The sequence below is a fragment of the Dryas octopetala genome, chromosome 4 (assembly GCF_963921425.1).
Source record: "Dryas octopetala chromosome 4, drDryOcto1.1, whole genome shotgun sequence".
Lineage (NCBI taxonomy): Eukaryota > Viridiplantae > Streptophyta > Magnoliopsida > Rosales > Rosaceae > Dryas > Dryas octopetala.
The window spans coordinates 19645323-19669386 of NC_141369.1; the positions used below are offsets into that span (position 1 = coordinate 19645323).

Genomic DNA, 24064 nt, shown 5'->3' on the forward strand with positions numbered 1-24064 from the left:
GCATTGGTCTAGATATTTGATATTTCTTACTCCCCTGGCACTGGAGAATCAACAAGCTCTGTTCAGTCATCCCTGCTTCTAACATGACTAGCACATTTGCACGTTATGCTTGTACAGATATGCTCATTATCAAAAGCGATTACGGCTGAACAATTCTGATTCAAATTGGTAGTTACAGATTGCAAGGAAATTTTGTGAATCCAGAAAGCAAAACACTGTTCATTGTGTCCATCTACATGTCCAGGGTAGGCACACAACATGATATACATGACTTTATTAGACATTAACGACACATAACAAAACATACATATTATGAGATCCCATTTCCGCTTTTACAAATTACTGTCTGTAATTTGTTCAATCTATACTTTGTATCCATCCATGGTCTCTTTCTGTTGTGTATTACATTATTATGCACGTTAACTTTTAAGATTCAATGGGGACAATCGTATTGTAGAATTTATGTTCAATGAATTGATGGTTTGTTCATAAAAGGCAAAGTTAATATATAAGGCTGAGAGCATCTAGCTTTATACCCTTTAAAGTTCTAAAATTTTTGTATACAAAAACCTCAACAGCTTGGCTTGACGTCACTGCTAGAGTAATTGGGGAAGAATCAATACTAGGCTGATTAGGAGAAGTAATCTCAAATGACTTTAGCTGAATCTTAATGCTTCTAATCTGTCCTTGGAATGAAGTGATGGGGAGGGTTTGATAGATCTTTGCCGTATCCCTTTTCTTTTGATAGAATAGTGTAGTATTAGACTTCATTTGGTGTTTGGAAAAGTCAGATGATACAAGTCATGCAGAAAAGTCACCAGTTCCCATAATTCTTGCAGCTTTAGAATATGAGAACCTTGCAGCTCAAGTGTTAGCTTCTGTTTCTTTTCGGATTCCATTTTATTTTTATCCAATATGAATGAACATACAACTTTTATTCACATCATTCTATACATGTCTCAAAATGTTGTAGCTCACTGATCTTACATTATGAATGGTGTATGCCCTCATTTATCAGCATGAACACAACTCTTGATTTCAGTCTCACCAAAACATATGTTGATTCAATTCTATCTTAAAATCGCATTAAGTGCATCTTAAATACCTCAGGTTACCCATAGTTTCATTGCAATTTGTTTAAGATTTCTTTTTTAATATTGAAACTGGAAATGTACTATAGAATTGGGGGTGCAGAACTTCAGAATCTACAATTACTGGTTTTAGATATTGAGTTATGTCCTCTATGATTAATATAGAAAGCTTGGGCAGAGGTCAGGCTACATAATACTTGGTCTAACATGATATAAGTTTATTAGACATTAACGCGAAACGCAACAAAACATAAATTACTCATTTTGCCTGTATCAGCAAATACAATTCCAGAAAATAAAGTAGTAGAGAGTATCCATAACACGAATCCAATTCAAAGCACAGTAGAAGTAGAACAACATTCGACAGATGGAGCTCCAGCTTCACTCCAAAGTCGAAACAATGTCTTGATCGTATTCTTCCTCTTTTCTGAGCCCGGATTCATGAGATTCATCCTTTACAATCAGATGACATTTGATCTTCTCCAAGTAGCGCAGATTAGGAAACTCTTCCTTCAACTTTGGAAATCCTATCTTCAAATTCTTCAAGTACTTGAGACGCAATATTTCCACTTTCCACTTGTACTCAGTATCCCCATGATCCAAGCTATCAAGCTCCCCACCCCTTATGTAGAGCCTCTTTAAATTTTGCAGTTTCCTCGGGTTCAGCCATTTTGGTACTTGTGCTAGAGGGATGCCTTGAAGATCCAATTTTTCTAAATCCGGTGGAAACGAGAAATCCAAGGACTGGAAGGCAATTTTTGCTTTTAACTTTGGAACAACCACTCCCCATGATATTTTGAGGCGGCGAAGAGATGAAATTTCCTTCAATGCATTGAACTCCCCGCCTTGAACAACAGCCTCATTCCCCATGTGGATACTGAGGCGCTTTAGTTTCTCCAATTTGGCAAAATCACCAAGTCTGCAGGGAGTATTTTGTAAAGTTCCGATTAAAAAACCTTTGAGTACTTGGAGAGAAGAGAGTTTGTGAAGCCCTTTTGGCATGCTTTCCAGCAAGTAACACTCTGATATGTCAAAATGTGTGAGCTTCTTCAGGGATGAGATATCCGCAGGCAATGTCTCTAAGTTGTGACATGCTCTCAGATCCAGAATTTCAAGGCTGGTGATGTTGAAGATACAAGTAGGGAGTTGTGAAATCACTGATATTCCTCTGAGGCTAAGATACTTCAAGTAGTTATTAATATTGAGATGATGAGATTTTCCAAAAGCTTTTAAAAACATTCCTTCATCGTCCACTTCAATGTGGTACTGAGGCGAGCTCTGCCACCGTCCCAGCTGAAGAACCCGAACCTTGTTGAGCTTTGTAAACCATTCGGGTTTCAGACTTAGATATTGCTCGTTTACATTGAATACTGTTGCTAAATTCTCCCCACAGCCGGCACCCTTAGCCAGATCAGGGATTGGGTTGCCGAAATTAGTTATGCATGCACGCCTACAAATGGAATCACCAGCTACATTAATAGATGGTATCCTTGGCCATCTAACTGGATCAAAGTTGAAGAGCGAAGCTTCCTCGGCCAAGGAGGTCAATATATGATGAATCAAAGGGTGCACTGAACAAGTTTTCACAAGGGGTCTGAATTCGTTGACGGAAGTAGGTAAAATGAAGTCCTGTGTCAAGAGTTTTTCAAAGATTTCTTCGCCTACCTCTTCCGCTGTCTTGTCTGCAGTGCTTGTGATGAAGCTTTCACCAATCCACCAGTAAATCAGAGGCCTCTTCTTTATCTGAGAGTAGGCAGGGAAGACGGAGAAAGAGAGGAAGCACAGCTTTAATTCCAGGCTCTCAAGCCGTTGGTAATAGTTTCGCCTTATATCAACCATGGCAGGGCTGTCATAAACGGCGTTCCCCAGCCCCAGTTGTAACCACTCTCGTGACATTAGTTTCTGCTTAGCATGACCCTCCCCCCCGGACGGAGACTTTGACTCTGATTTAGAGAAATCCAATAACTCTGATTCAGAGTGAGACTTGAAGTGCTTCAGAGGGACGACGAGGGCTCTTATTTCTCTGACATTTTTAAACATGCGAATTAGTGCGCCTTGGATTGCCTCGTCACTGCTCTCAGTTCCCAGGATAATCTTGTCAAGGCCGCGGTCTAAGGCATTTAATTTGTTTAACAGAGTTTGCTCCCAGTGCTTCACATTGGGCAGAAAATCCATCCTTTGAAGCTCATTTTCAACCATTTCGAAGGAGACTACAACCACTTGATTCTCTGTCTTGGCCACGGCCCTGGCTTTTCTCAGACGTTCCAGCAACCTGGGCACGAATTTCTCTGCATCTCTTAAGGTTGACATTTGAATTTACCAAATGAATTATGAAATGGTGTTGCGGATTGAGCTGTGGAGATGGAGGGGGACTATTCAGTCTATGTGGAAGAATTAAAAGCGGTAACAAGAGGGAGATCTTCCGCTAGGGAATTAAGTCAATGGAATAGTGCTACCTCCCTTGCATGGAATAGGGGGACTTGCATGTATATATACTTATTTGAAGTAAAGTTTATAGTTTTTTTAAAGTAAACAATACACATGACATGGAGAATCTCTTTTTGTACCACTTTAATTACCATTTGTATTCCCATATCAATTTAATGATATATTATGAAATGCCACCCACAAAACAAACCCCAATCAGCAATAGATTAAAGAGGAAGGGAAAAAAAATGGTGTCTTGCGTAAGAATACAGAAACCTTTAAAGTTGTGAAATCTTTGTATACGTACGTACAGAAACCTCAACATGCAGCTTGACTTGATGTCAATGCTGGAGTAATTGAGAAATTAAGAATCAATACCAGGCTGGTTAGGAGAAGTAATGTCAAAGGACAAATTGTTAAGCTGATCGAATCTTAATGCTTATGATCTGTCTTTGAAAAATATAAAGATAAAAGAAAAATAAAAAGTAAATGTAAAAGAAAAAATTAATAATTATTTCAAGCTAGTGTCGGTCGAAAACACCAGTGAGAGTGAGAGGGACTGTTATGCACTGTTTTATAAAAGCCATTTGCATATTTAACATCAGTGTTTTAAACGACCAACTCTTAGAAAAACCTCAAAAACAAAATTATCTAAGCAATCCGGCCGTTAGGAAGGTGCATTTAAAAAGGTCCCTCCACAAAATTTGGGTGTTGGGAGGAGAAGGAATTAATAATGGCAGGCGACGTTGGTGAATTTCTGCTGAACAAGTTTTTGAAGTCTGTCGATGAGTTAGAGTCAGAAATGTCATCATCAGGTTTGATTCTGATTTCCGACTTGAAAGCAATGAAAGATATGTTAATAGTTATACCGATACAAACACTAATGGAAATTTACCAGCCTAAGTACATTATGTCTGTGCTGCTGGACCTGAACGACGCAGTGGACGATTGCCAATTGATGTTGGCGAATGCTTGCAAGGAGCTTAATAAAAAGGTTTTACTCCGAAAGATGAAGAAGCGGCTGACGGAAATACAGCGCGGGTTTGCGGACCTGAAGCATCTGCAAACAGATGAACCTGCAATTCCTCCTGATGATGATGAACCGAGGGAGATGAAGATGGGGAGAGTGTTGGGATTTGATCAGCAGGCGGAGAAGATTGAGAAGTACTTGTTGAACACTGATGGTTTTTTTACGGCCATTGGGATTGTCGGCATTGCTGGCGCAGGTAAGACCACTCTGGTGCGAGAGGTTTTGAAGAGAAAGAGAATGAGGGAAAGGTTTTTTCCTATCATTTGGGTATGCTTGTCCGATATAATGGAAAAAACACAAGATGGCGCATTAGCTGATACTTTGTCTGTGTACATATTGGAGATCCGAGGGACTATTTCTACATATCAGCAATTAAAACTATGTTCAGTGTTCACAATGAAATTAGGGATCATTGTTATGGTGTACCTTTGGTTGCTAAGGTACTTGCAGAAACCATTCCTAAAAGGATTCGTCACAATGAGTACGTATTTTCTCGATCAGCTCTTTTCTTTTTGTTTTTTTATTTCTCTATTTCGAATCTTCGATCGATCTGCTTTCATGAAGCTAGTCCCCTTTATTTTTCTGTTTTTGCTTTTGGCCAACCCTTAATTTCTTTTTCTGTTTCAAGGTACGGTTCATATACGAAACAGGGTGATTGTGATATTGCGTTAAGTTTTGGATCCCACCATTGATATTTGCATGCAATATGCCAATAACAAAATTCTCGATGGAATATCTTGTAGGTCCCACCGCTTCTTCAAGGAGATGTACATACCTGATGAATTATTTCAACCTGGAATTGCACGTGCTGTCCATATAGCTGTCCATATACCAGAATGCCCAGTCTTGGTTTTTATTGATATACAAAATAAGCACCTTGGAGAAACACTATTTCATGAATTTTGTTACCCTCTTAATAAAAGCCAGGTATTGCATGTAATTTTCTACATCTTCATAACTTTTGCCAACTCCATCCTTGGAAAAAGAAAAAGAAACTTTCACCTTCATGCATGCTTTAATTTTCCAAATTTTGTTAAATTACGATTAATTTCTTAAAATATACTTCCTTTAATTTCTAGGTTTTTTTGGTGGTGGAAGAGAATTCTGATTCCAAGCAAAAAGTGTCGATACGTACTGATCGAATTGAGGGGGAGCTGAATCAAAAAGTAATGTTAACTAATCCTGAGTGGGAGTTGAAGGAAATTTATGGTACCCTAGAAAAGCTTAAACTTGAAAGACCCGATTTTGCTTATAAAATTCAAAAGAGGATGAGAATTATGGTGAGTAACGTACTAACGTGTTAAATGTATCCATATATATATATCCAATGCCCTTTTTTTCCATTTTTTAAAATTATTGTTGGTAACTTCATTCAACTATTACTAACATATATATATATATATATATATACCTATTTCAATATATATATTTTCTTAATCATATCTTTTTGGCTGTGCAGTGACTATCTTTCTAATATATATACTTTCGATCTTCTCAGATTGTTGGTAGGGATGTTGTGGCTAACTGGATTTTGGGATTTATCTGTGATCTAAAATTGCCAGAGTCACCCTCCACTGTTCTAGTACCAATGGGAACCGAAAATAACATCCCATTGTCGTTTGGATGGGTAGGGCATTCATTTGTGTATCCTGACATATATATTAATGTTACCAAACACATGTAGTAATAATATGTGTGTGTATATATATATATATATATATCACGACATATATAAAATTCCACTATAAACCTAGCTCGATCAGTCATCACTTTCTTATATATGCTTAATTATTTCCATTTAATAATATGTATATATATATATAATTATTCTTTTGCTAGTTTGGCAATATATGCATGCATCCTTTCATTTGTTTGCTAATTTGTATCTTTCACTGTTCGATCTAATCTGTTTGCAAATTTTCAGAAAGAATTAAATGCTGGTCGTGAATCAGTGAAATCGTTCTTAAATCAAGTAATAGAGGCAAAACAGATGAAAGCAGACAGGTATTGGAACTTATATTAATCTTTTCTTATATAATATTTATTGTGGAGAATTTATGTCATTTTATGAAAATTTTCTTTTGAAAACTTACTTTTGTCTTTCTAAGGAAATTGTTGTAATATGTTGCATTGGTAATTTTCTTTTGGTAGCTAGATAGAAGTATTTATATATCAGCACAATTATCCTTCTATTTGTTTTACTTCGCATTGAGTTTCTTGTTATGCTAACTATTTATTTCTTTTCAGATTGTGCTATTTAAATTTACATTAATTGTAACTTTTATATATTAGTAGGATAATATGAATGCGAGATATCGGAATAGAAACTTTATGCATTTATCCCGGCCCCGTAATCTTATTTGTTTATTTATTGGATTTCAGCTGGCATATTCTCGTTAGGATGAAAACCAGTACTTCAAGTTCTACCGCTCATCAAGAAATACCACATTCTTTGCATTTATTTCGTCCTGCTTACGAAGGTGACATGCAAAAAACGGTAATGAAATGCTCAATCACTTTTTTTTGTTTTGTTTTGTTTTGTTTGTTTTCGACTTTATCCATTACAAATAACACTGCTCAAAGATTTATCCTTTATTCGTTTTCAATTTGTATATATACAGGGACGAATCTAGATTTTCAATATGGGGAGGTAATAGTGTAGGTTGGGATAGGCTGGAGTAGGCTAATCTAGAGTGGATTGGGTTAATAACCTTGCCTAAAAATTATAAAGAAATAAAAACAATTCACATGGGCTAGAGCTCATGCAGATCGACTGAAATATTTTCGTCCCTATATATATATATCCTCAAGTAGCCATTTTTAGAGTGTAAGAAATGTAACCTTAAAGTAGTACTGCTTTTACTCCCTTCTCTTGAATTCTCGAGGGGGTAATTCGGGGTTCGAATTAATACTACTCAAGGAAAGTCCAGCGCTTTTCGATGGTCATATTTCTAGAATAGATTAATTAGAGATACCTCTATTTTGGGAGACTCATTTTGATGTTTGACTTTGAAATTTAATATTTTCCTTTCTAATTTTTTTTTCAAATTTAAAACCTTATTATGTTGTCCAAATTAGTGTTTTGCATGAACGTTGGAAGCTTTACAAACATCATTTACGTTGCATGCATGTTCACACGGCCTTCATCCTCACTTGTTGTTTAGGTTAACAATTTCAAAAGTTCTACACGGCGCTTTAATTTGGAAGTGTTTTTCAAATTTACATTCATCTTTATTTACAGATAAGTAACGTACATGTTATTTTGCTTTGCTTGTGTTTTGGTTTCTTCGATCTTCTTCTTCTTCCTCCCATCTTTTTCTTCGATGTAGCTTTTTTTTTTTTTTTTTTTTTTTTTTAACACCAAGTCTTCTATGATTGTGGTTCTTATTTTCCTTTCACATTTTTTTTACCTGAGTAAGAGGTGATGAAACCATTGATATATATATATACCTCAAAAAGAGGTTGGATTTAGAGGGATTTAAGTCTGAATTTTAGATAATTGTGTTAACAAATGTTGTTAGGTGCCATGAAATGTAGTTATGACTTTCTTGAATTGGTTTATATACTTTACATGGAGTTTGGGAACACTTCAGCATGAACCAAATGTATCTTATTATTATTTATTTCCATTTCGTTCTTCCATTTTTCTTGACCTGAGCAATAGATATCTTCTTCTTTTTTTTTCTTTTTTTTTTTATATATATGTGTCCAAGGTATTGATATTAATTGTAGTTATATATTTTAGTGATATGTTTGTTTTGTGTTGGATTTGTTATATTTTTATTAGATATATAATTTTTTTTTTATGCAAAGTGAAGTTTACTGTATTCATTTTTTATTATCTATTATAGGTATATTATATGTATATTGGGTGTTTAATTTTTTTGTATTTGAGTGTGTATATGTTGATATTCATAATTGGTAACAAATTTTTTTTTGAATTGGATGAATAAATCATGAAATTTTATCAATAAAAACATTCAAAATTAGGAGTAATAAATGCCTCAAATCATGGATCTTTAAATGTTGCTCAAATTAGAGTAATGATATATTTTGTAAATATCCACAAATTCATGCCTAGGCCATTATCTGATGTGGAAAAAAAAAAAAAAAACTTCACACATATTTATTTGGGCTTACTCTAAAATGGAGTATTCAAAATAGTGTTATATCTAAAAGACCCTTCTAAAATTCAAAAAAATAGGACTAAAAGTTTTTAATACAAACATTAAAATTAAGATGGACGAGTTTTCAAAATTTCTGTAAAGTCAATTTGCACATTTCATAGTAAGATATATAAACATCCAGCTTACAAGATGATGTCTTTTTCAATATTATATTTTTCTCCTTACTCTCACTTGTTATTTCTTAGGATAATCTCACATTCCATAGAAGATTTTGGAACTACTTCAGCATGGGTAAGAGTTTCTTGATCTGTAAGGTGGCCAATTAATTAAGCTCTTTTATTTCCTTTGCCTTAAACTCCTCTCATCTTTTCCCCTTTCATCTCATGCATTAGTACATATATAATTGACTTTATCAAGGGATACTCTAGAATCTATATGTATATGGAGGATGTTTCAAATCTCCTGAATTCAAAGAGAAATAAACATCACTGCTCTACTGAACGTGTAATTACGAGAAGACCTTGCATTTGCACAAGTATACTGTAAAATCAATTATAAGGAACAGTGACAATAATTAGATATAGTAAGAGTTCTGCAATACTCATACAAATTAATTCACTTCCCCTTTTTTTATTTATCTTAAATTATTTCTGCAATACCAGAAAATCAATATTTCTTAAGATAATATAAGCCGATTTTTCATTTGCAGATGGTGTTATATAATATTACACTCTAATTATCTAATTGGTTGTTAATTAAGAGTGCAAGTAGATTCTGTGAACCAAATTTTTATTATTATTTTTTATTTATATATAGAAGAAGGTGATGCTCCAAGGCGGCGTGGATCTTACTGCTTTCGTCGTACTGCGAGGTATGTTATTATAAGCCATGACGGTATGGAGGTTCCTGCGTTCATTTTACGTACTGTAACTAAACACGTACTTGTGAATACGTAATGCTCTTATGAATAACCCCTGATATTAACGTACAGGACCTTATCCTCACTTGTAAAAGTAATGGTTTTGAAAGATCTTGAATGGGAAATGCTTTACATTTCTAGTAGGTAAATAATCGAATTTACATTCACCTTATTTCTGTTTCTTTTAATTTTATTGCATCTTAAAATGATTAATCTGTTGTGATATATGCACCATACTTCCTCTCTCTCATCTCATTGTTTTTGTATGATAATCACGTCCTCTGTACCTGAATGCCTGATACGGTAATGAAAAATATCATCTGCTTTGATAAAAACAGAGGACGGACAAATGGAAATTAAGCAGAGGCACGAAAACACACACATGCACACAATAAGACTTTGTATCATCATTCTAAGTTTGTCTCTTTGGTGCAGAATCAAGTCAATTGTTAGTCTTAACTTGCCTATCTTTCATGGTGGACTAAATCCTTGGACACCAGAAAATATAAAGAAATATAAAAAAGTGAGATTCTTTTTTTTTTTTTTTTTTCATTGGCATTTGCGATCATGTTTTCGGCATTATAACTTTTTACACTCAATGATTAAAATTTTTGTGAATGAAATTGAATTACAGGGACGCCTGAACCCTTGTTTCATAGATGATGGACGTCTTGAAATAATTGGTTCCCAAGAGGCTTTGCTTCCTCAGAATGAACGTTGGGTTCCCCTTGCTCAGGTAGTCAGGTCATACATCACCTTCAATTTATGCTTTGATTGCTTCTTTCTTTCATTCTCTTTAGACTGCTGAGTGTTAATGAGACTATTCAAACTGTAATCTTTATGAAAGAGTCTAAGAGAGATGATTAATTATGCTTTTTCCCACCTACTCTTAGGTTCGGGGAATTCGCTTCGAGTTTATTGAGGGTGCAGCAGCAGAGGATGTGAACATGAGGATTGATGGATCGAATAAAATCCCAGTTGATGGTTTGGATAAGATTGAAATCTCTTACGACAGTCAAGTTAACATCCTTGCCTGTCCAGATTGCCCAGCAAAAAGCATCCATGCCTCATCGCAACCCCCAGCTGCTCTCAAAACTAATGATGATAGCAATGCTAAAGATAGTACTCAAGGCAATGCTGAAGGTTCCTCTCGAGAACATCAAAAGTCTGATGCAGCAAGCACTTCCGAAATCCCCTATGATGATAGATCGTTTAACCGAAAAGGGAAAAACGTTGCTGAATATTTCTCTGAAGAACAAAAGAAGTCTGATGCGGCAAGCAGTTCCAAAATCCCCTATGTTGATAACAATGCTGAAGGTTCCTCTCAAGAACATAACAAGTCTGATGCAGCAAGCAGTTCCAAAAACCCCTATGTTGTTGATAACATTGCTGAAGGTTCCTCTCGAGAACATAACAAGTCTGATGCAGCAAGCACTTCCAACATCACCTAATTCTATGGCTATCTTTTGTTGTATTTTGGTTGTCCAAACTCTCTAAGTTATATGTACGTTTGGGGGAGACATTTCATATTGAACCTTTCATGTTTAGAGATATTAAACAGGTCAGGTCGGGGCGAGATTAAAATAAGGACAGAACATGTAATATCCTACGTACCAATCATGCATGGGTGGGTATTTGTGCATGTCTTGCTATGCTTATCAATTATAAGTTATCAAAGACGAGCAAAGGAAAAAGCCATTATGAATTGATGTCAAGTAATGCATACAAAGCAAACACGACAGTATGGAAGGCCCAAATCGAAAACGAGTTATTTAACAAACAATGAAAACAACAAGAAGCAGCCTTTGTATCTAGCATGTGCTTGTTGTGGAGCTGTAAGGCTGTCCAAGGATTTCGGCTGTCTACTGATAAGATTACTGTTAATGGAGAGCCAGTTGCAGTTCCAAATCATCAGACCACCACTGCTCTAACCCATGAGCCTCCAGAAATTTCTGGTTTCCCTTTGACATCACAAACAGCTTTGCTGCTACTTACCCCTCTGGTTTCAGAAGTGTAGGTTTTCAAGCAGATTACAGTTATCCTCATTCACTTAATTAGATTCAGTACAAATGTCACCCCATGATAAAATAGATTCATATGATAAGACTAATTTCTAATCCATTTATTCAATACATCCGTTTTACTTTCCCACAATGAGTTTTGCTCTTGCATGGCCCTCATTTATTTGGAACTGCTCCCCTATGCCAAAATGAGCCATCAATAACCAAACAAAAGTGACAAGCTCTCCACCTTTATTCAGCAACTGGGCATGGTTATAGACTGCTCTGCAATGACTTGCAGTATATGATAGCAATTCCACCCACAGTTCACTCATTAGCTCCCATTTCTTTTCATTCAATTTCATCAACTCTTTGGCCAGAATACATGCATCAAACAATACAGATTTACTTCTATCCCCTTTGACTGCAACAGGTTTAACATCAGTATTTACCTCAAGGATTCTTTCACAAGCCTCTTCCACTCCTGATCCTAGTTCCCTTCTGCTAAAGAACTTTTTGGCTTCTGCACACGTATCCCGGAATCTTATTTGTCCAATTCCCGCTACAGAAGACATCATAGTAGGCTGCATAACTAAGAGATATAACATATAATCAGACAGGGTCTTACTATATTCGCGGCGAGCATTATAACCAGCATTGTTCCTGTCTTCAGTGGTATAGCAGAACTCAGTAGCAATGTGCCACAACAGAATGCTTTGATCATAATCAACATCAACAACATAAGGTAGTAAGTTCTTGATCACAGTACTATTCCAATCGCTATCCTGGAGAATCCATTCACCTTTGGCCGAACATATTCTCTTGGCAGTTTCAGGATCATCTGAGAGCATGGATTTACTTTTCAACTGTTTGAAAATGAAATCCCATAACTCTTTAGTGAGTGGCTTGTTGGACCTATATTTCATCCGATCTCGAAGATCCTTGAGGCCAAAATAATAGATGATTTTAACGTAGAAAATGCCACAGTAGTCAATAATTGTTGGGGACATTTTTTGACGTTCCTTCAGGGAATAATCAATCAAGTTGAATGTAGAGACAGATTCATACCACCTTCGAAATAGAATTTGTCTAGTCCACTCCAAGCAATTTGTTATTTTTGTAGATCAACTTTCTTTTTGGGCATTTTTTGTAGACCACCGTGATCTCTTGAAATTTAGGTACTTTCCGAGCATGGTGGCAATGCAAGAATCTTGCCGAGGCTTCTTCAGAGCAGGGACGGTCCAATCAGAGAATATGAGCATGAAAACAGCTATTGAATCCAGGCCTATGGCACCATAAAGTAGGGTATAAGTAACTCCAACATCAAACCTATGGAAACAGGGTCAGGTTTTTTAAGCATGGATTCCTTGAAATTGTCCAAGCTTGCAAGTTACAGAGAGCGTGTGCGCTCAGCATACTTGACAATTCCTGCCAGAAACAGAAGGAGTGTTGGGAGCCATAGGTTGTGGTTGGGAAATGATTGAATGAAGACATAAACCGCAGCTATGACCTGGAAAACAAGCCCAAGCAAGTGCCTCAGCCAAAGGGTGTTAATTAATTTAGCAGAAGGAAGATGAAATTGTTTGCTTAATATAATATTAAATAAACAATGACTGATTAAACTCATATTGGTTCTATCTATGATGGCATCTGCTTATTGGTAATTTTCAACTGGATGGTATTTCAACTGCAAAAGCATATACTTGAATAAATTTAGTTCTACCTAGCAAGTGATTAGTAGCAGGAAATCTAATCTGAATGGTGAGTAGCCAAAACTGAAAAAGGTACTGCCAGCTTTGTAATTTTAAGGAACCAGCCAGGATAGAATCTCAATTTTGAAGAACAAAAACAACAAAACTGTTTGAGAACCTCTTCTCTTTTGTTTTTGGTCAAGGAATAATAAGAGAACAAAAGCAACAAAACTATCCGAACCTCTTCAAAATTGCCAATCTCACCTTCTTTTCATTATACAGGGCAGTGGAATTTTTCAAGAACAAAAAACAAAACTATTTGAGAACCTCCTCTTCTTTTTTTCCCCTTACACCTTAAGGAATAATCTACCAACCAATACTGAAAGAACCAATGACAATTCTAAGTGGGGGACAACATCTTTGACACATCTGAAAATGGGGTCTTCTAAAAGGAAATCTTAGATGACTGAAAAATTGAAGTTCTGGAAACATTAATCTTAGTTGCTTTCTTTTTTCTTTTTTCAGCGGTTTACTAACTAAAGTGTCATTTTTTAAATTGATTTTGCAGAATACATACATTTGCTCCATACCGACATAATAGCTAGTTGGTAGCATTAGATCTAGTTTATTTTGATTTCTCCAATTGAAGTCACCAAGGAATAACTTTTATTTGTTTGATTGATTACTTATGCTTTTCCCCTCTAATCTTAGGTACGGGGAATCCGCTTCGAGTTTATTGAGGGTGCAGCAGAGGTTGCGAGCATGAGGATTGATGGAGCACCATGGAAAAAAATCCCACTTGATGGTTTGGTTGAGATTGAAATCTCTTATCCCTGTCAAGTCAACATTCTTGCCCGTCCAGATTTCCCAGCAAAAAGCATCCATGACTTATCGCAACCTGGTGCTTTGAAAATCCCCTATGACGATAACAATGCTGAAGGTTACTCTGAAGAACATAAGAAGTTTGATGCAGCAAGCACTTCCAAAATCCCCTGTGATGATAACAATGCTGAAGATTACTCTGAAGCGCAGAAGAAGTTTGGTGCAGCAAGCACTTCCAAAATCCCATAATCCTATGGGCTATGGCTATCATTTTTTTATATTTTGGATGTCCAAACCTCCTTTGAAGTTTTTGACAGATGTAAAGAAAGAGAACGGTGTAGTCCAATAAAGAAGTTCCAGTTGAAAAGTTTGCTATTTTTAAGGACACCAAATAGGTATGGTTGAATTTTGTATGAGGGAAAGTTACACTCTTGTTAAAGTTGGTAAAGAGAAGTACATACAGGGGCACACATAAAATTATGTGGAAAGCCATATTCAATGTATGCAGTTTGGAGGGAGATATTTATCTTGAACCCGTTCATGCTTAGGGCTCATGCTTACACGAGGATGACACTGACATGATCTATTTTACACCTCATTGATGTACTGCAGAAAGAAATACTACAAAATCTAGTCCAAGTAGTCATAATCGATTAGTCAATATATTGGGTAACTGTATTGAGATGTCTTGGGAAATTTAGAGCCACTGAGAAAATAAAATGACTAAAGATCCAGGTGAGAATAGACATTATAGCTTATCAAAGATGAGCAAAGGCAAAAGCCATTATGAATTTGATGTCAAGTAATGCATACAAAGCACAAGGACATGACAGTATGGAAGGCCCAAATCGAAAACGAGTTATTTGATTAACAAACAATGAAAACAACAACCAGCCTTTGTTATCTACCATGTGTTTGTTGTGGAGCTGGAAGGCTATACAAGGATTTCAGCTGCCTGCTGATGAGCTTACTGTCATGGAGAGCCAGTTGCAGTTCCAAATCATCGGACCACCACTGCTCTAACCCATGAGCCTCCAGAAACTTCTGGTTTCCTTTTGACTTCACAAACAGCTTTGCTGCTACTTGCCCCTTTGTTGGACACACATTCTCCTTCCCAGCATTGTTTCCTTCTATTCCATCAGGGTCAGTATAAGAGCAGCAGATGTAATCACTATTATTTACATACAAATGAGGTACCCATTTCCCTAAACCTATACCACCTGCAGGATTCTTCAAACCCGAAAAATTTGGTACCCAATTCTTCCATCCTAAACCAGAAGTCTTATCCCCCTCTTCACTGCTGACCTGAGTTTCACTGCTCATGGGAAGCATTGATTTGAACCTCTTCCAAACAAATCCTGCTTTCTCTCCTATATTTCTGAAGCTCATTGCTAGAGAAACTGAAGGCGGATTGAATAAATGAGTCTCCACATACATTCCTTCTTTGGCTAATGCTTTTCCCACTTGGAGAGCAAACCCAGCCCCTAATGAATGGCCTGCAATGCATACATTGCTGCTTCCATACCGATCTGCAACTGATTTCAAAGCCTCCAGAGCCACTTTGAACCTCACAGAGCCCTTCAAGCTCTCCCAAGCAAGAAAACGAAGGTCATCTTCGATATCCCTTCTCATAGTTGGGCCTTTGAGTAATGTTCCTCTGAGTGCTAAAACAGCCCTTGGTGCACCGCTTGGTCTGATGGGTATGTAGTCAACCAGTGCTGCAGCTCGATCCCATTCTAGAATTGCACCAAATATGGATCCATCTCTTTCATCAATTAAGGTTTTGGCTAGCTTATATTTGAAGGGCATCCACCACTTTGGAGCAAGAGCATTCTCTTCATCTCTACTCTCTTGTCGATCAAGTTCAAGCAAGTAGATTGCTTGAATGAAGCAGGCAATTACAGTTCTTTTGTAATTAGCGTCCTTCCTGTATGAAAGCAAAAGCGACTCATCAACAAAGCTGTATGAGATATGTGAGAGAGACAACACTTACTAGATAAACAAGGGAGCTATCAAGAAATGTATTCAAAATTATCCCCAATCTCAGAGTTGGTATAACTCAAAACCAAATCTGCTTATATCTGAACCAAATCGAGCATGTGATTTAATACCTTTCCATATATTCCATATAATCACGGAGTTAATCTTCCATAAAGCCACTAACACATATATAAGGGAAGTGATGGGTCAAACATAAAATAGATAAATACCAAAGTTATCCTCAAATCCTAGCTGGAAAGATTTGAGATTTACTTAATTTCTCAACTCTATAAAAACACAAAACCCAGATGACAGAATTTTGTTATCTTTCTCTGTTTCAAATGAAAGTTTCTTTCTATATTCTACACCGCCAAATAAAACTCAACAATAAATCATTTATATCTAAACTCCACTTTCTAAATTTTCAACTTTGCAATACACCCATTATCTAAAAAAGTTTAGCAATAATTTCACATGTAATTCACGATATTTCTTAAAGACTAAGCAACCTACTCTGCCACCTAATCCTGTGAAAATGTGAAACTTTCTAAGGAGCAAATCTTTGTAGCAAATAGGGCTTAGCTAACCCTGTGAAAATGTGAAACTTTCACGTAGCCTAAGCTATTCCTAGAACACATCAAATCCGAGAACCCAGTCACCAAAAACATTCAAAATTGATAGACAGCTTAAATGGGTACTCACCAACTGGAGCTGATAAGGTCTCTCCAATTCGGAGAGGACAAATTGCGAGGCCCAGACACATGAAAAGCGTAAGGATGAGGCTCTGCTACCACAGCGACCTTGGCTATCTCCTCAGCAACACATTTTGCCATTATTGACCCACCAGCGCCAGCACCAGCACCGCCTCTTTCTTCTTCTTCTTCCTCTCTTTCTTTTGCGTTGCCTTGCATGAGAGAGAGAGAGAGAGAGAGAGAGAGAGTTGTGTGGATTTATGGAAAAGGAAAGGTTTTGGGTTTCTTCAATGTGTGGGAGTCTTTTACTTGGTATCTGATTCGATCAAGTTCTAATTGGGATATTTATCTCCTTCCATTTAAACTAATGATTCGAAACGCCTGGATTCTGTCGGCTCCAACGGTCATATTTCAGCGGAAATGACCATTTCATCCCCGTTCAATGTTTGCACTTGAAGGAATATCCTCTCTCTTTTTTTTTTTTTTGGCCAAGAACAATATCCTCTCTTTTCTTTTCCTGCAAATGGACGGAAAACCAAAAAAAACTAAAATATATTCGTAGAAGATAAAATTATTGTATCTTTATTCTATATAAAGATGTGAGCGAATAACGATTTTCATTTTATTCAGAATCTCAGATAGAGTGATATATAGATTATAGACCATGAAAAAATAACATTTCTTAAAGGGCAATAAACTTGAAGGCTATTTTGGTCATTTAACAGGTGGTCTCTTCCTGAGGTATGAACGTTGGGTTGCAAGTTGGATTATGTTGGTGAGAACGGTCAACGGTTGAGTTAAGCTCCTTCATGAATGGTGAGATCTTGGTTGGATTACGGGGCCCACGCGCTATTTGTGTTTCACACAGAGATTAGTGGTTTCTTAATAGAAGTTCAAATTTTTGTAGTGTTCAGTTGCTTCCTCTACCAAAAATTGTTTTGTTTTGTTTTTTTTTCTTTTTAAGTTCAAAATATTGGGTTTTTTTTAATTCACCAAAAAAATATTGGTTTTCGTTAGTAAAAGTGTTTTTGATATAATCAAATGCACTCTTAAACTTAAACTTATCCTAAAATTTTAAAGATATATGCTTATGTACTAGCCCCTTTTAAGTTGTAAAAGAGTAGGAAAAAATTGTTGCAAAAATTTAAGATAAATTTATATGAAGATGGAATGTGAGGATTACCCTAAACCCAAAGGATTTGTCAGGATGAATTTTTAGTATACACGGCAAAATTATACATTTGGTCTATATGGTTTTAGAGACCTTTACACTCTAGTTTTATGGTTCAAAAAGTGGTAATCAAATATTTTGTGGTTTGCATTAATTTACATTGAAGCTAAATTAGTATTATTTATCAATTTTTTTGTATGATTTAATAACGTGGATGCTTTAGACTAGTATGAATATAGGAATTTTGATTATTTTATGTACTTGCATATTCTCGTCGTCATGTTATTAAATCATAAAAAATTTAATAAATTTATAATTTTACCTTATTTACAAATTAAAATATATTGCATGAGTTTAATTGTAAAGAAAAACTTGATGATATATTATGAGTGTACTTACTCATTACATGCAAGTTTTTTTCTTAATTATAAGATCTTAAATCACAAGCATTAAAATGAAAAATTACCGGTAATTTGGGCTAGTATACTAGTATACTAGTGCCTAGTGGAATATATGTGGAGGAGCTTTTTCCCATTTTTAGTTCATATAAATTGAGGTGGCTGTAGCGCGACAGGATTTTGGAAACCAACTGAATTATAGCCTCAAAGGCCATGGAAAAGGCACCTTCTAACCTCACAAATCTCATAAAAATATGGCCCTGAATTTAATTGCTGCTTCTCTTTACCCAAACCCTTCTTCTTCTACTACTTCTAGTCCTCCTCCTCCATTTCTAAACCCAAAGCACAAACACCACCTCAAGTTCTATCCTTATCCATCTTCTTTTAGAACACCTGCTCAGTCAGACGGAACTGAGAGTTGGGTTACAGAGGAAGACCCTTCTTCTTCTTTCTCTGGTAAGCATTAACAGGGATGTTCTTTTACCATTTTTTAATTAGCTTATTATGAATTTAGTTGTTCTTTTGGATGACTTCTCCATGTTTGTTAGTAAGTTTTGGAACTTGGTTCACTAAAGCATACTTCTTCAGTAATACAATAATGTGAAATTCCATTCTTTATTTGAAAATATTGAATAAAGTTGGAATATGAGGGATATTATGAGTACCCGTCATGGATTCTCAACATTGTTGCTTTGAAATGGACTAGATTGACTGATCTATAAAGCCTTCAATCCATGAAGTTATTTGGAGCTATTGCTATTCCATAATCGGATGGAATTGTGTTTTAGATTGTCTTTCATAGCTTAATGCAATCGGATGGACTTGTGTTTTAGATTGTCTTTCCAAGGATCAGTGTTTGCATTAGGAGTAATCTGAAGGGTCACTGCCTTGTTCTTGTGTAAAATATGAGAATCTACAAGATTGAATCTTTGAAGCAACCCTTGTGCAGCAAGTTGCTTCAATTTGCAATTTTCATATTTCAACGCTTTAGCCACCATCTGGTTTAATCTATAAATTTTGGATGTTGTCAATTTAACATCCATCACTTATTATGTCTATACCAATACTATACAGCAGCCAGTATTTATCATCTTCAAACACTTGCTTTACTGGATGAATCAATTTGGTTTGAAATTATCATAGAAGTCCCCTGTTTAATCAATTTAGTTAGCTTAATTCATTGCCTGCAACAGTGTAGCAAGAACACTAGTGGATCTTGAAGTAATAATGACTTCCTCTGAGGCACTTCTAAACAATCTAATCAAACTGTTATGACCGTGGCTCATTCGCTGTTTCTTGCATAACAATATGATTCAACATTAGCAATATGAGGAAAAGGAATTTAGCATGCCACCAACAGTCTATTCAGTTCTTCCTACATTGCCAATTTAACCATCTGTCATGGTTTAGAGTTCAGATAACTAAAAGCTTCCTGCTCTTGAACTTCTGGTTTGCCTGGACCTTTTGTTTCTTTTCCTTTTGAAAAGCAGTAGATTCTATTTTGGAATTGGTTACCTGAAATTAGTGATGAAAGGTTCTACTTAGAATATATTGAATTCACTTTAAAACAAACAAAAAAAAGTTACCCTTTGAAGCACTTCTGATATATATGCCTTTTCTTTACAGGATCTTCGTCATCTGCTCGCACACGGCTGGATCTTCTGGAGCAACTTACCTCCACTAGCTCATCGGTTGATGGTGGTATGTGAATTCTGCCCATATATTAAAACAGACAGATCATATGTTCTACTCAGAAAAAAAAATGAGGAAAGTGAATGCTAAGAATTACATATTTGATTACCAGGTTATGAGAGTGATGGTAGCTCTCGGAAGCTCACAATCCGTGACCAGCTAGCACAGTTGGTTGGGGACAGAGATGGCGATTTCAGCATTCCACTGGGTAAAAATTTAAGAAAGGTGAGTCCCAAGTTATTAACAATCTCGCAGAAGAGAAATATCAGAAGACAGGCGTACTTAAACGAAGTATCTCAGAGGAATGATTCAGTTTTCTTTGCCACCATTGCAGCATTTGTAATTCTTCCACCTCTTGTAATATTAGTAATTGCCATATTAACAGGTTATGTGCAGCTTCTCCCTTGACATGTATATTATATACTACTAAACTAGTATAGAGAAATTAAGTTTTCTTATATTAATGTGGCGATGCATTACTTCCGATACTTTTTTTTCTTTACATCAATTTTGTAAAGATTAAATCATTCTGCTTCAGTCTGCCAATTGCATTCCTTTTACTTAATGTTAAGGTGTTTTGACCCATTGATAATTGAAGCATCTGGCTATGCTGATGTTCAGTGAGCTTCTGGGTGTTGAGCTGCCCATGAAAACAGGACTTTTTCGTTCTGGCAATCAAAGAGGCTTGAGGCCAAATTTATACATTGGTGTAAAAGACAATAAGAGATTTATATTCTGAAGGAATTAAATGTTAGATTATATAAATTAAGGCTTAAGTATCTTAATGAGCTTAATACAGTCAAACTCAAATTTGGTAGGTTCCACATGTAGTTTCTGCAGTTCATGAAGTGACACTGGCTTCTTGAAATTCCTTTCCTTCAATCACTTTTTAATAATTTTCAATCTGCTTAGTTTTTAATCATAGGAGCCTCAAAATGTCAGACAGAATCCAACTTACATACTTCAAATACTGGTGTATGTTCCAAAATAACCTAAAAATATATCAGAAAAACAGACCAATGATTCATCTTATTAGAAGAAATCCTCATCCCAACACCCAATGCTTCACCTGCTATAAACACCAAGTTCCTAGTGAAAATGTTTAAGATATATATTTAGATATTAAAAAAAAAAAAAAAAAAGGAATTCCATGTTAGTTAAAACAAGTCATTTGGTCATTTGCTTTCTCAACAAGACTCTGTCACTGATCCCTTTTGCTTTTCTGTTGGCAAAACCACTTGATCTGCAGTGGGCCTCATTGGTTCATTGCCCAAAATCACTCCTTGCTTTTGTATATATACCCATTTGTCTTGGAGCAGATAGAAGAAGGTAATGAAACAAACTTCAGCAGTGAAAATTATGGTCCAAAGCTTTATGCTTTTTGATGTCTTCTCCTGGTAGGCTTCTAAACCCGTATATATGTTGAGGACCCCTAGCACGGCCACTGCAGTTCCAAGCATCCAATGCACAAAAAACCACATGCTTCTTCCCTTGGATCCCCTGTAGAGGATTAAAAACTTTTAGTAAACTCAAGATTGAAATCATTTTCACCTTTTGTTCTGCCACTAAGATTATGTATTGTAATGCAAGACTTTACACTTCCCATATAAGATCATTTTTCCCTATTTGATAGTTTATTACCTCTGTGGCCGTACAAACCCAATAAGGGCTTGCAACCATATTAGACCATACAGGCCTACTCCAACCCTTTGGTGTTTATTGTTGAAGGAGTTGTTGAAGTTTCTGAAAGACATTACTGCTCCTGCTGTTGCAAGTAGTACAGAGAGTATCTGTTGCATGAACATAAACTACTCAAACATGCAAGTAGTATGGTAATTAATTGAACCAAAAGCCAGTACATATTTTTACTTGTATGCATGATGGTGATTTGAGACTAAGCAAATGCAACACCTAACAGTACTATAATTATGTCACACACACACACACTGTGCCAAGTTTCAAATATAAAAATTAGAAAGCTCTGAATTTCTAATGAACCAGAAATTTATAATCATTGTCTTCTCTTGGCCTCTAAGCATTAATGATAATCTCTTAAAAAAACATTTTTGATTGGTTATCAACAAACTGTGGGCTACTAAAACTATTTGTGGATCACGAATCATTCGCTTTAATTTCTTCACCATCTTTGGAAGTAAGAGTGGGGTGTCTGACCCTAATAAACTTGTAGCATAAGTATAATCTTTTATAAACACTATAGTGGTAATCTTTTTTCTAGTAAAAGAAATTGAAAACTATGAAAAGAAACATCTCCTGATTAATCTAGATTATTGAAGAGCATAATAATGTAACAGAACATGGATGAACTTGCCTCTGATAAAGCATGAACATAGAATAGAATTTTGAGCCTTCTTCCACATTCCTCTCTGTGTGACATTCTAATAGAAAGTAGTCCTACAGGCATCAAGAACCCCATTGAAGCCCAAAGAAGAAACCCATGGAGTGTAATTTCAAAGGAAAGCTTGTGACTCAGCTGCTATAAATCATTCACCAAAATCTGAGTTAACACTTATCATCATCAAGAAACTAAAAGTTTTGAATAAGGAAACTTGAGCATTTGAATTCCTTCACAAAACATGTAATAAGTAGCACAAATGGTATACCTTGTGAATGTTATCTTTGTGATTGCCTACACCTTTCGTGTGTTCTTGAGATGAGCAGACGAGCGGTGAAACAAGGAAAATAACACTTGTGCGAATAAAGAAGAAACCCAATTTCTGCAGAAACCGCATCCTGCTTTCTCTACGAAAATGAAGAACAAACCAACTTAATGAAATCTAGAAACGCTTGCTTTTTATGGTGATGAAGCTTTGGATGGATGTCAGAAATAAGCACAAACCAACTTAGTGCATCACAGCATCTGAAAGTGAATCACTGCCCCCACTTGATTAGTACCTCTCTCTCACGCACTAGCTATCAGAATTGTCAGCATTGTTTGCTCTCTCTGCCACATATATACAAATAACCCCACTTCAAAATTCTGATATGTCAAAGTAGAAGAGAACAAGTTTAAGAAAGATGCTCAAAAGTTGTAAGTTCAATTTGTCATACTGTCTCTTTAGGTTTAAAGAAGGCAAAGTGGGATTCTTTTAATGTAATAAGAATGGGAATTGCATGGATGTTGATGGTCTATGCGAGAAAAGAAAGTGGAGGAATTGGCATGAATTGACATTTCGACCTTGTGGGGTTCACTTTAACAGGCTTTTTGGTTTATGGAAGACAATGTGGAATTTCAGATAAAAAAGAATGTCAGGTTTCAATGAAGGAAGAAAATTGCATTGTGGGTTCACTAGTAAACATTATCTTCTGCTTCCCACTAACCAGTGTGGGCTAGCTATAGTATGGTTGAACATAACATTACTCAGAAGTCTAACATTTTGCACCAACCCATTAAAAACACATGATCTTTCACACTTAACTACATAAGACAGTAAATTTTCTTTTTATATGTTTTAAGCACTAAGCATAATAAAAGTATATGTTTGTGTACATAATCATGAATGCATTTAACTATTTATGTATGTTCATACATTATACATATTATATATGGCAAGAGGATGATGATTTTGAGACAACTCAATTGTGATAATTCATATCCAGAGCTTCTTTTCAGTAATAAAATTGGGTGGTTCAGTTGAAATTATGGATCAAGTAAAACATGACATAAACTGGGATTCTTCGATTTCATTTTAGCTATCTTTTAGGTGGGCTTTCTCTTCTATCATCATCACTAAACAGACTAATCCAACCGGTTTAGAATTATACACATGCATGTCACAATCATGAATTGAACATTTTCACAAACTTGCACTAGAATCAGTACAGGATATGGATCATCTCAGTATAGTATATGAGACTGGTGGACCAAGACAGGGTAGCTCATGCAAGCTTTTTGTTGTGGGAAATCTAATCGTGATGGCTCAAAAAAGCTGAAAGTGGTCCTCCCTTTTCAAATACTGCACTTGATTGCTTGAATTCCATGATGACAATTTGCAAGTTATGCTTG

At 35.9% G+C, this 24064-nt stretch overlaps 6 protein-coding genes across 7 annotated transcripts; 2 read left to right on the top strand and 4 right to left on the bottom strand.

The window, feature by feature from the left end:
• Positions 1 to 1472: 1472 nt before the first annotated feature.
• On the bottom strand, positions 1473 to 3401 carry LOC147287796 (disease resistance RPP13-like protein 4). Its single transcript, XM_086240950.1, has one exon. The coding sequence runs from the start codon at positions 3399 to 3401 to the stop codon at positions 1473 to 1475; it is 1929 nt and encodes a 642-aa protein (XP_086097076.1).
• Positions 3402 to 4251: 850 nt separating this feature from the next.
• On the top strand, positions 4252 to 14754 carry LOC147287797 (diacylglycerol kinase 5-like). Its single transcript, XM_086240951.1, has 12 exons — positions 4252 to 4988; positions 5292 to 5475; positions 5628 to 5828; positions 6047 to 6175; positions 6473 to 6552; positions 6931 to 7045; positions 8921 to 8966; positions 9492 to 9546; positions 9667 to 9738; positions 10030 to 10117; positions 10229 to 10330; positions 13997 to 14754. The coding sequence occupies exons 1-12, from the start codon at positions 4252 to 4254 to the stop codon at positions 14354 to 14356; spliced, it is 2169 nt and encodes a 722-aa protein (XP_086097077.1). The 3' UTR covers positions 14357 to 14754.
• Positions 11735 to 14122, bottom strand: LOC147287798 (uncharacterized). The gene has a single exon (XM_086239474.1). It carries the CDS (start codon positions 12602 to 12604, stop codon positions 11735 to 11737), a length of 870 nt encoding a protein of 289 aa, XP_086095600.1. The 5' UTR covers positions 12605 to 14122.
• A 116-nt stretch (positions 14755 to 14870) lies between the features above and the next one.
• Positions 14871 to 17071, bottom strand: LOC147287799 (alpha/beta-Hydrolases superfamily protein). The gene is made up of 2 exons (XM_086239473.1): positions 16790 to 17071; positions 14871 to 16034 (listed from the first exon to the last, which is right to left on the bottom strand). The coding sequence occupies exons 1-2, from the start codon at positions 16996 to 16998 to the stop codon at positions 15008 to 15010; spliced, it is 1236 nt and encodes a 411-aa protein (XP_086095599.1). The 5' UTR covers positions 16999 to 17071; the 3' UTR covers positions 14871 to 15007.
• Positions 17072 to 18518: 1447 nt separating this feature from the next.
• On the top strand, positions 18519 to 20528 carry LOC147287800 (myosin-G heavy chain-like protein). The gene is made up of 3 exons (XM_086239477.1): positions 18519 to 18804; positions 19975 to 20049; positions 20153 to 20528. Exons 1-3 carry the CDS (start codon positions 18603 to 18605, stop codon positions 20446 to 20448), a joined length of 573 nt encoding a protein of 190 aa, XP_086095603.1. The 5' UTR covers positions 18519 to 18602; the 3' UTR covers positions 20449 to 20528.
• A 518-nt stretch (positions 20529 to 21046) lies between these two features.
• On the bottom strand, positions 21047 to 22978 carry LOC147287801 (Cytochrome b561/ferric reductase transmembrane protein family). Of its 2 annotated transcripts, none has more exons than XM_086239476.1 (4): positions 22662 to 22978; positions 22370 to 22531; positions 21682 to 21830; positions 21047 to 21540 (listed from the first exon to the last, which is right to left on the bottom strand). In XM_086239476.1, exons 1-4 carry the CDS (start codon positions 22788 to 22790, stop codon positions 21228 to 21230), a joined length of 753 nt encoding a protein of 250 aa, XP_086095602.1. In that variant the 5' UTR covers positions 22791 to 22978; the 3' UTR covers positions 21047 to 21227. The 2 variants fall into 2 exon arrangements, with proteins under 2 accessions (XP_086095602.1, XP_086095601.1); XM_086239475.1 differs by having other exon boundaries at positions 22370 to 22534; positions 22662 to 22977.
• Between the last annotated feature and the right edge of the window lie 1086 nt (positions 22979 to 24064).

Excerpts from the sequence above, each read along its gene's own strand:
- LOC147287796 (XM_086240950.1), bottom strand. The coding sequence starts at position 3,401 with ATGTCAACCTTAAGAGATGCAGAGAAATTCGTGCCCAGGTTGCTGGAA.
- LOC147287797 (XM_086240951.1), top strand. The coding sequence starts at position 4,252 with ATGGCAGGCGACGTTGGTGAATTTCTGCTGAACAAGTTTTTGAAGTCT. Across the intron at positions 5,476-5,627 it reads ACCCTCTTAATAAAAGCCAG|GTTTTTTTGGTGGTGGAAGA; the intron begins GTATTGCATGTA and ends TTTAATTTCTAG. Across the intron at positions 9,739-10,029 it reads ATGCTTTACATTTCTAGTAG|AATCAAGTCAATTGTTAGTC; the intron begins GTAAATAATCGA and ends TCTTTGGTGCAG.
- LOC147287798 (XM_086239474.1), bottom strand. The coding sequence starts at position 12,604 with ATGTCCCCAACAATTATTGACTACTGTGGCATTTTCTACGTTAAAATC.
- LOC147287799 (XM_086239473.1), bottom strand. The coding sequence starts at position 16,998 with ATGCAAGGCAACGCAAAAGAAAGAGAGGAAGAAGAAGAAGAAAGAGGC. Across the intron at positions 16,035-16,789 it reads GACCTTATCAGCTCCAGTTG|GAAGGACGCTAATTACAAAA; the intron begins GTGAGTACCCAT and ends GCTTTCATACAG.
- LOC147287800 (XM_086239477.1), top strand. The coding sequence starts at position 18,603 with ATGGCCCTGAATTTAATTGCTGCTTCTCTTTACCCAAACCCTTCTTCT. Across the intron at positions 18,805-19,974 it reads CCCTTCTTCTTCTTTCTCTG|GATCTTCGTCATCTGCTCGC; the intron begins GTAAGCATTAAC and ends TTTTCTTTACAG. Across the intron at positions 20,050-20,152 it reads TAGCTCATCGGTTGATGGTG|GTTATGAGAGTGATGGTAGC; the intron begins GTATGTGAATTC and ends TTTGATTACCAG.
- LOC147287801 (XM_086239475.1), bottom strand. The coding sequence starts at position 22,790 with ATGCGGTTTCTGCAGAAATTGGGTTTCTTCTTTATTCGCACAAGTGTT. Across the intron at positions 21,831-22,369 it reads ATGTTCATGCTTTATCAGAG|ATACTCTCTGTACTACTTGC; the intron begins GCAAGTTCATCC and ends TTCATGCAACAG. Across the intron at positions 21,541-21,681 it reads GGGTTTGTACGGCCACAGAG|GGGATCCAAGGGAAGAAGCA; the intron begins GTAATAAACTAT and ends AATCCTCTACAG.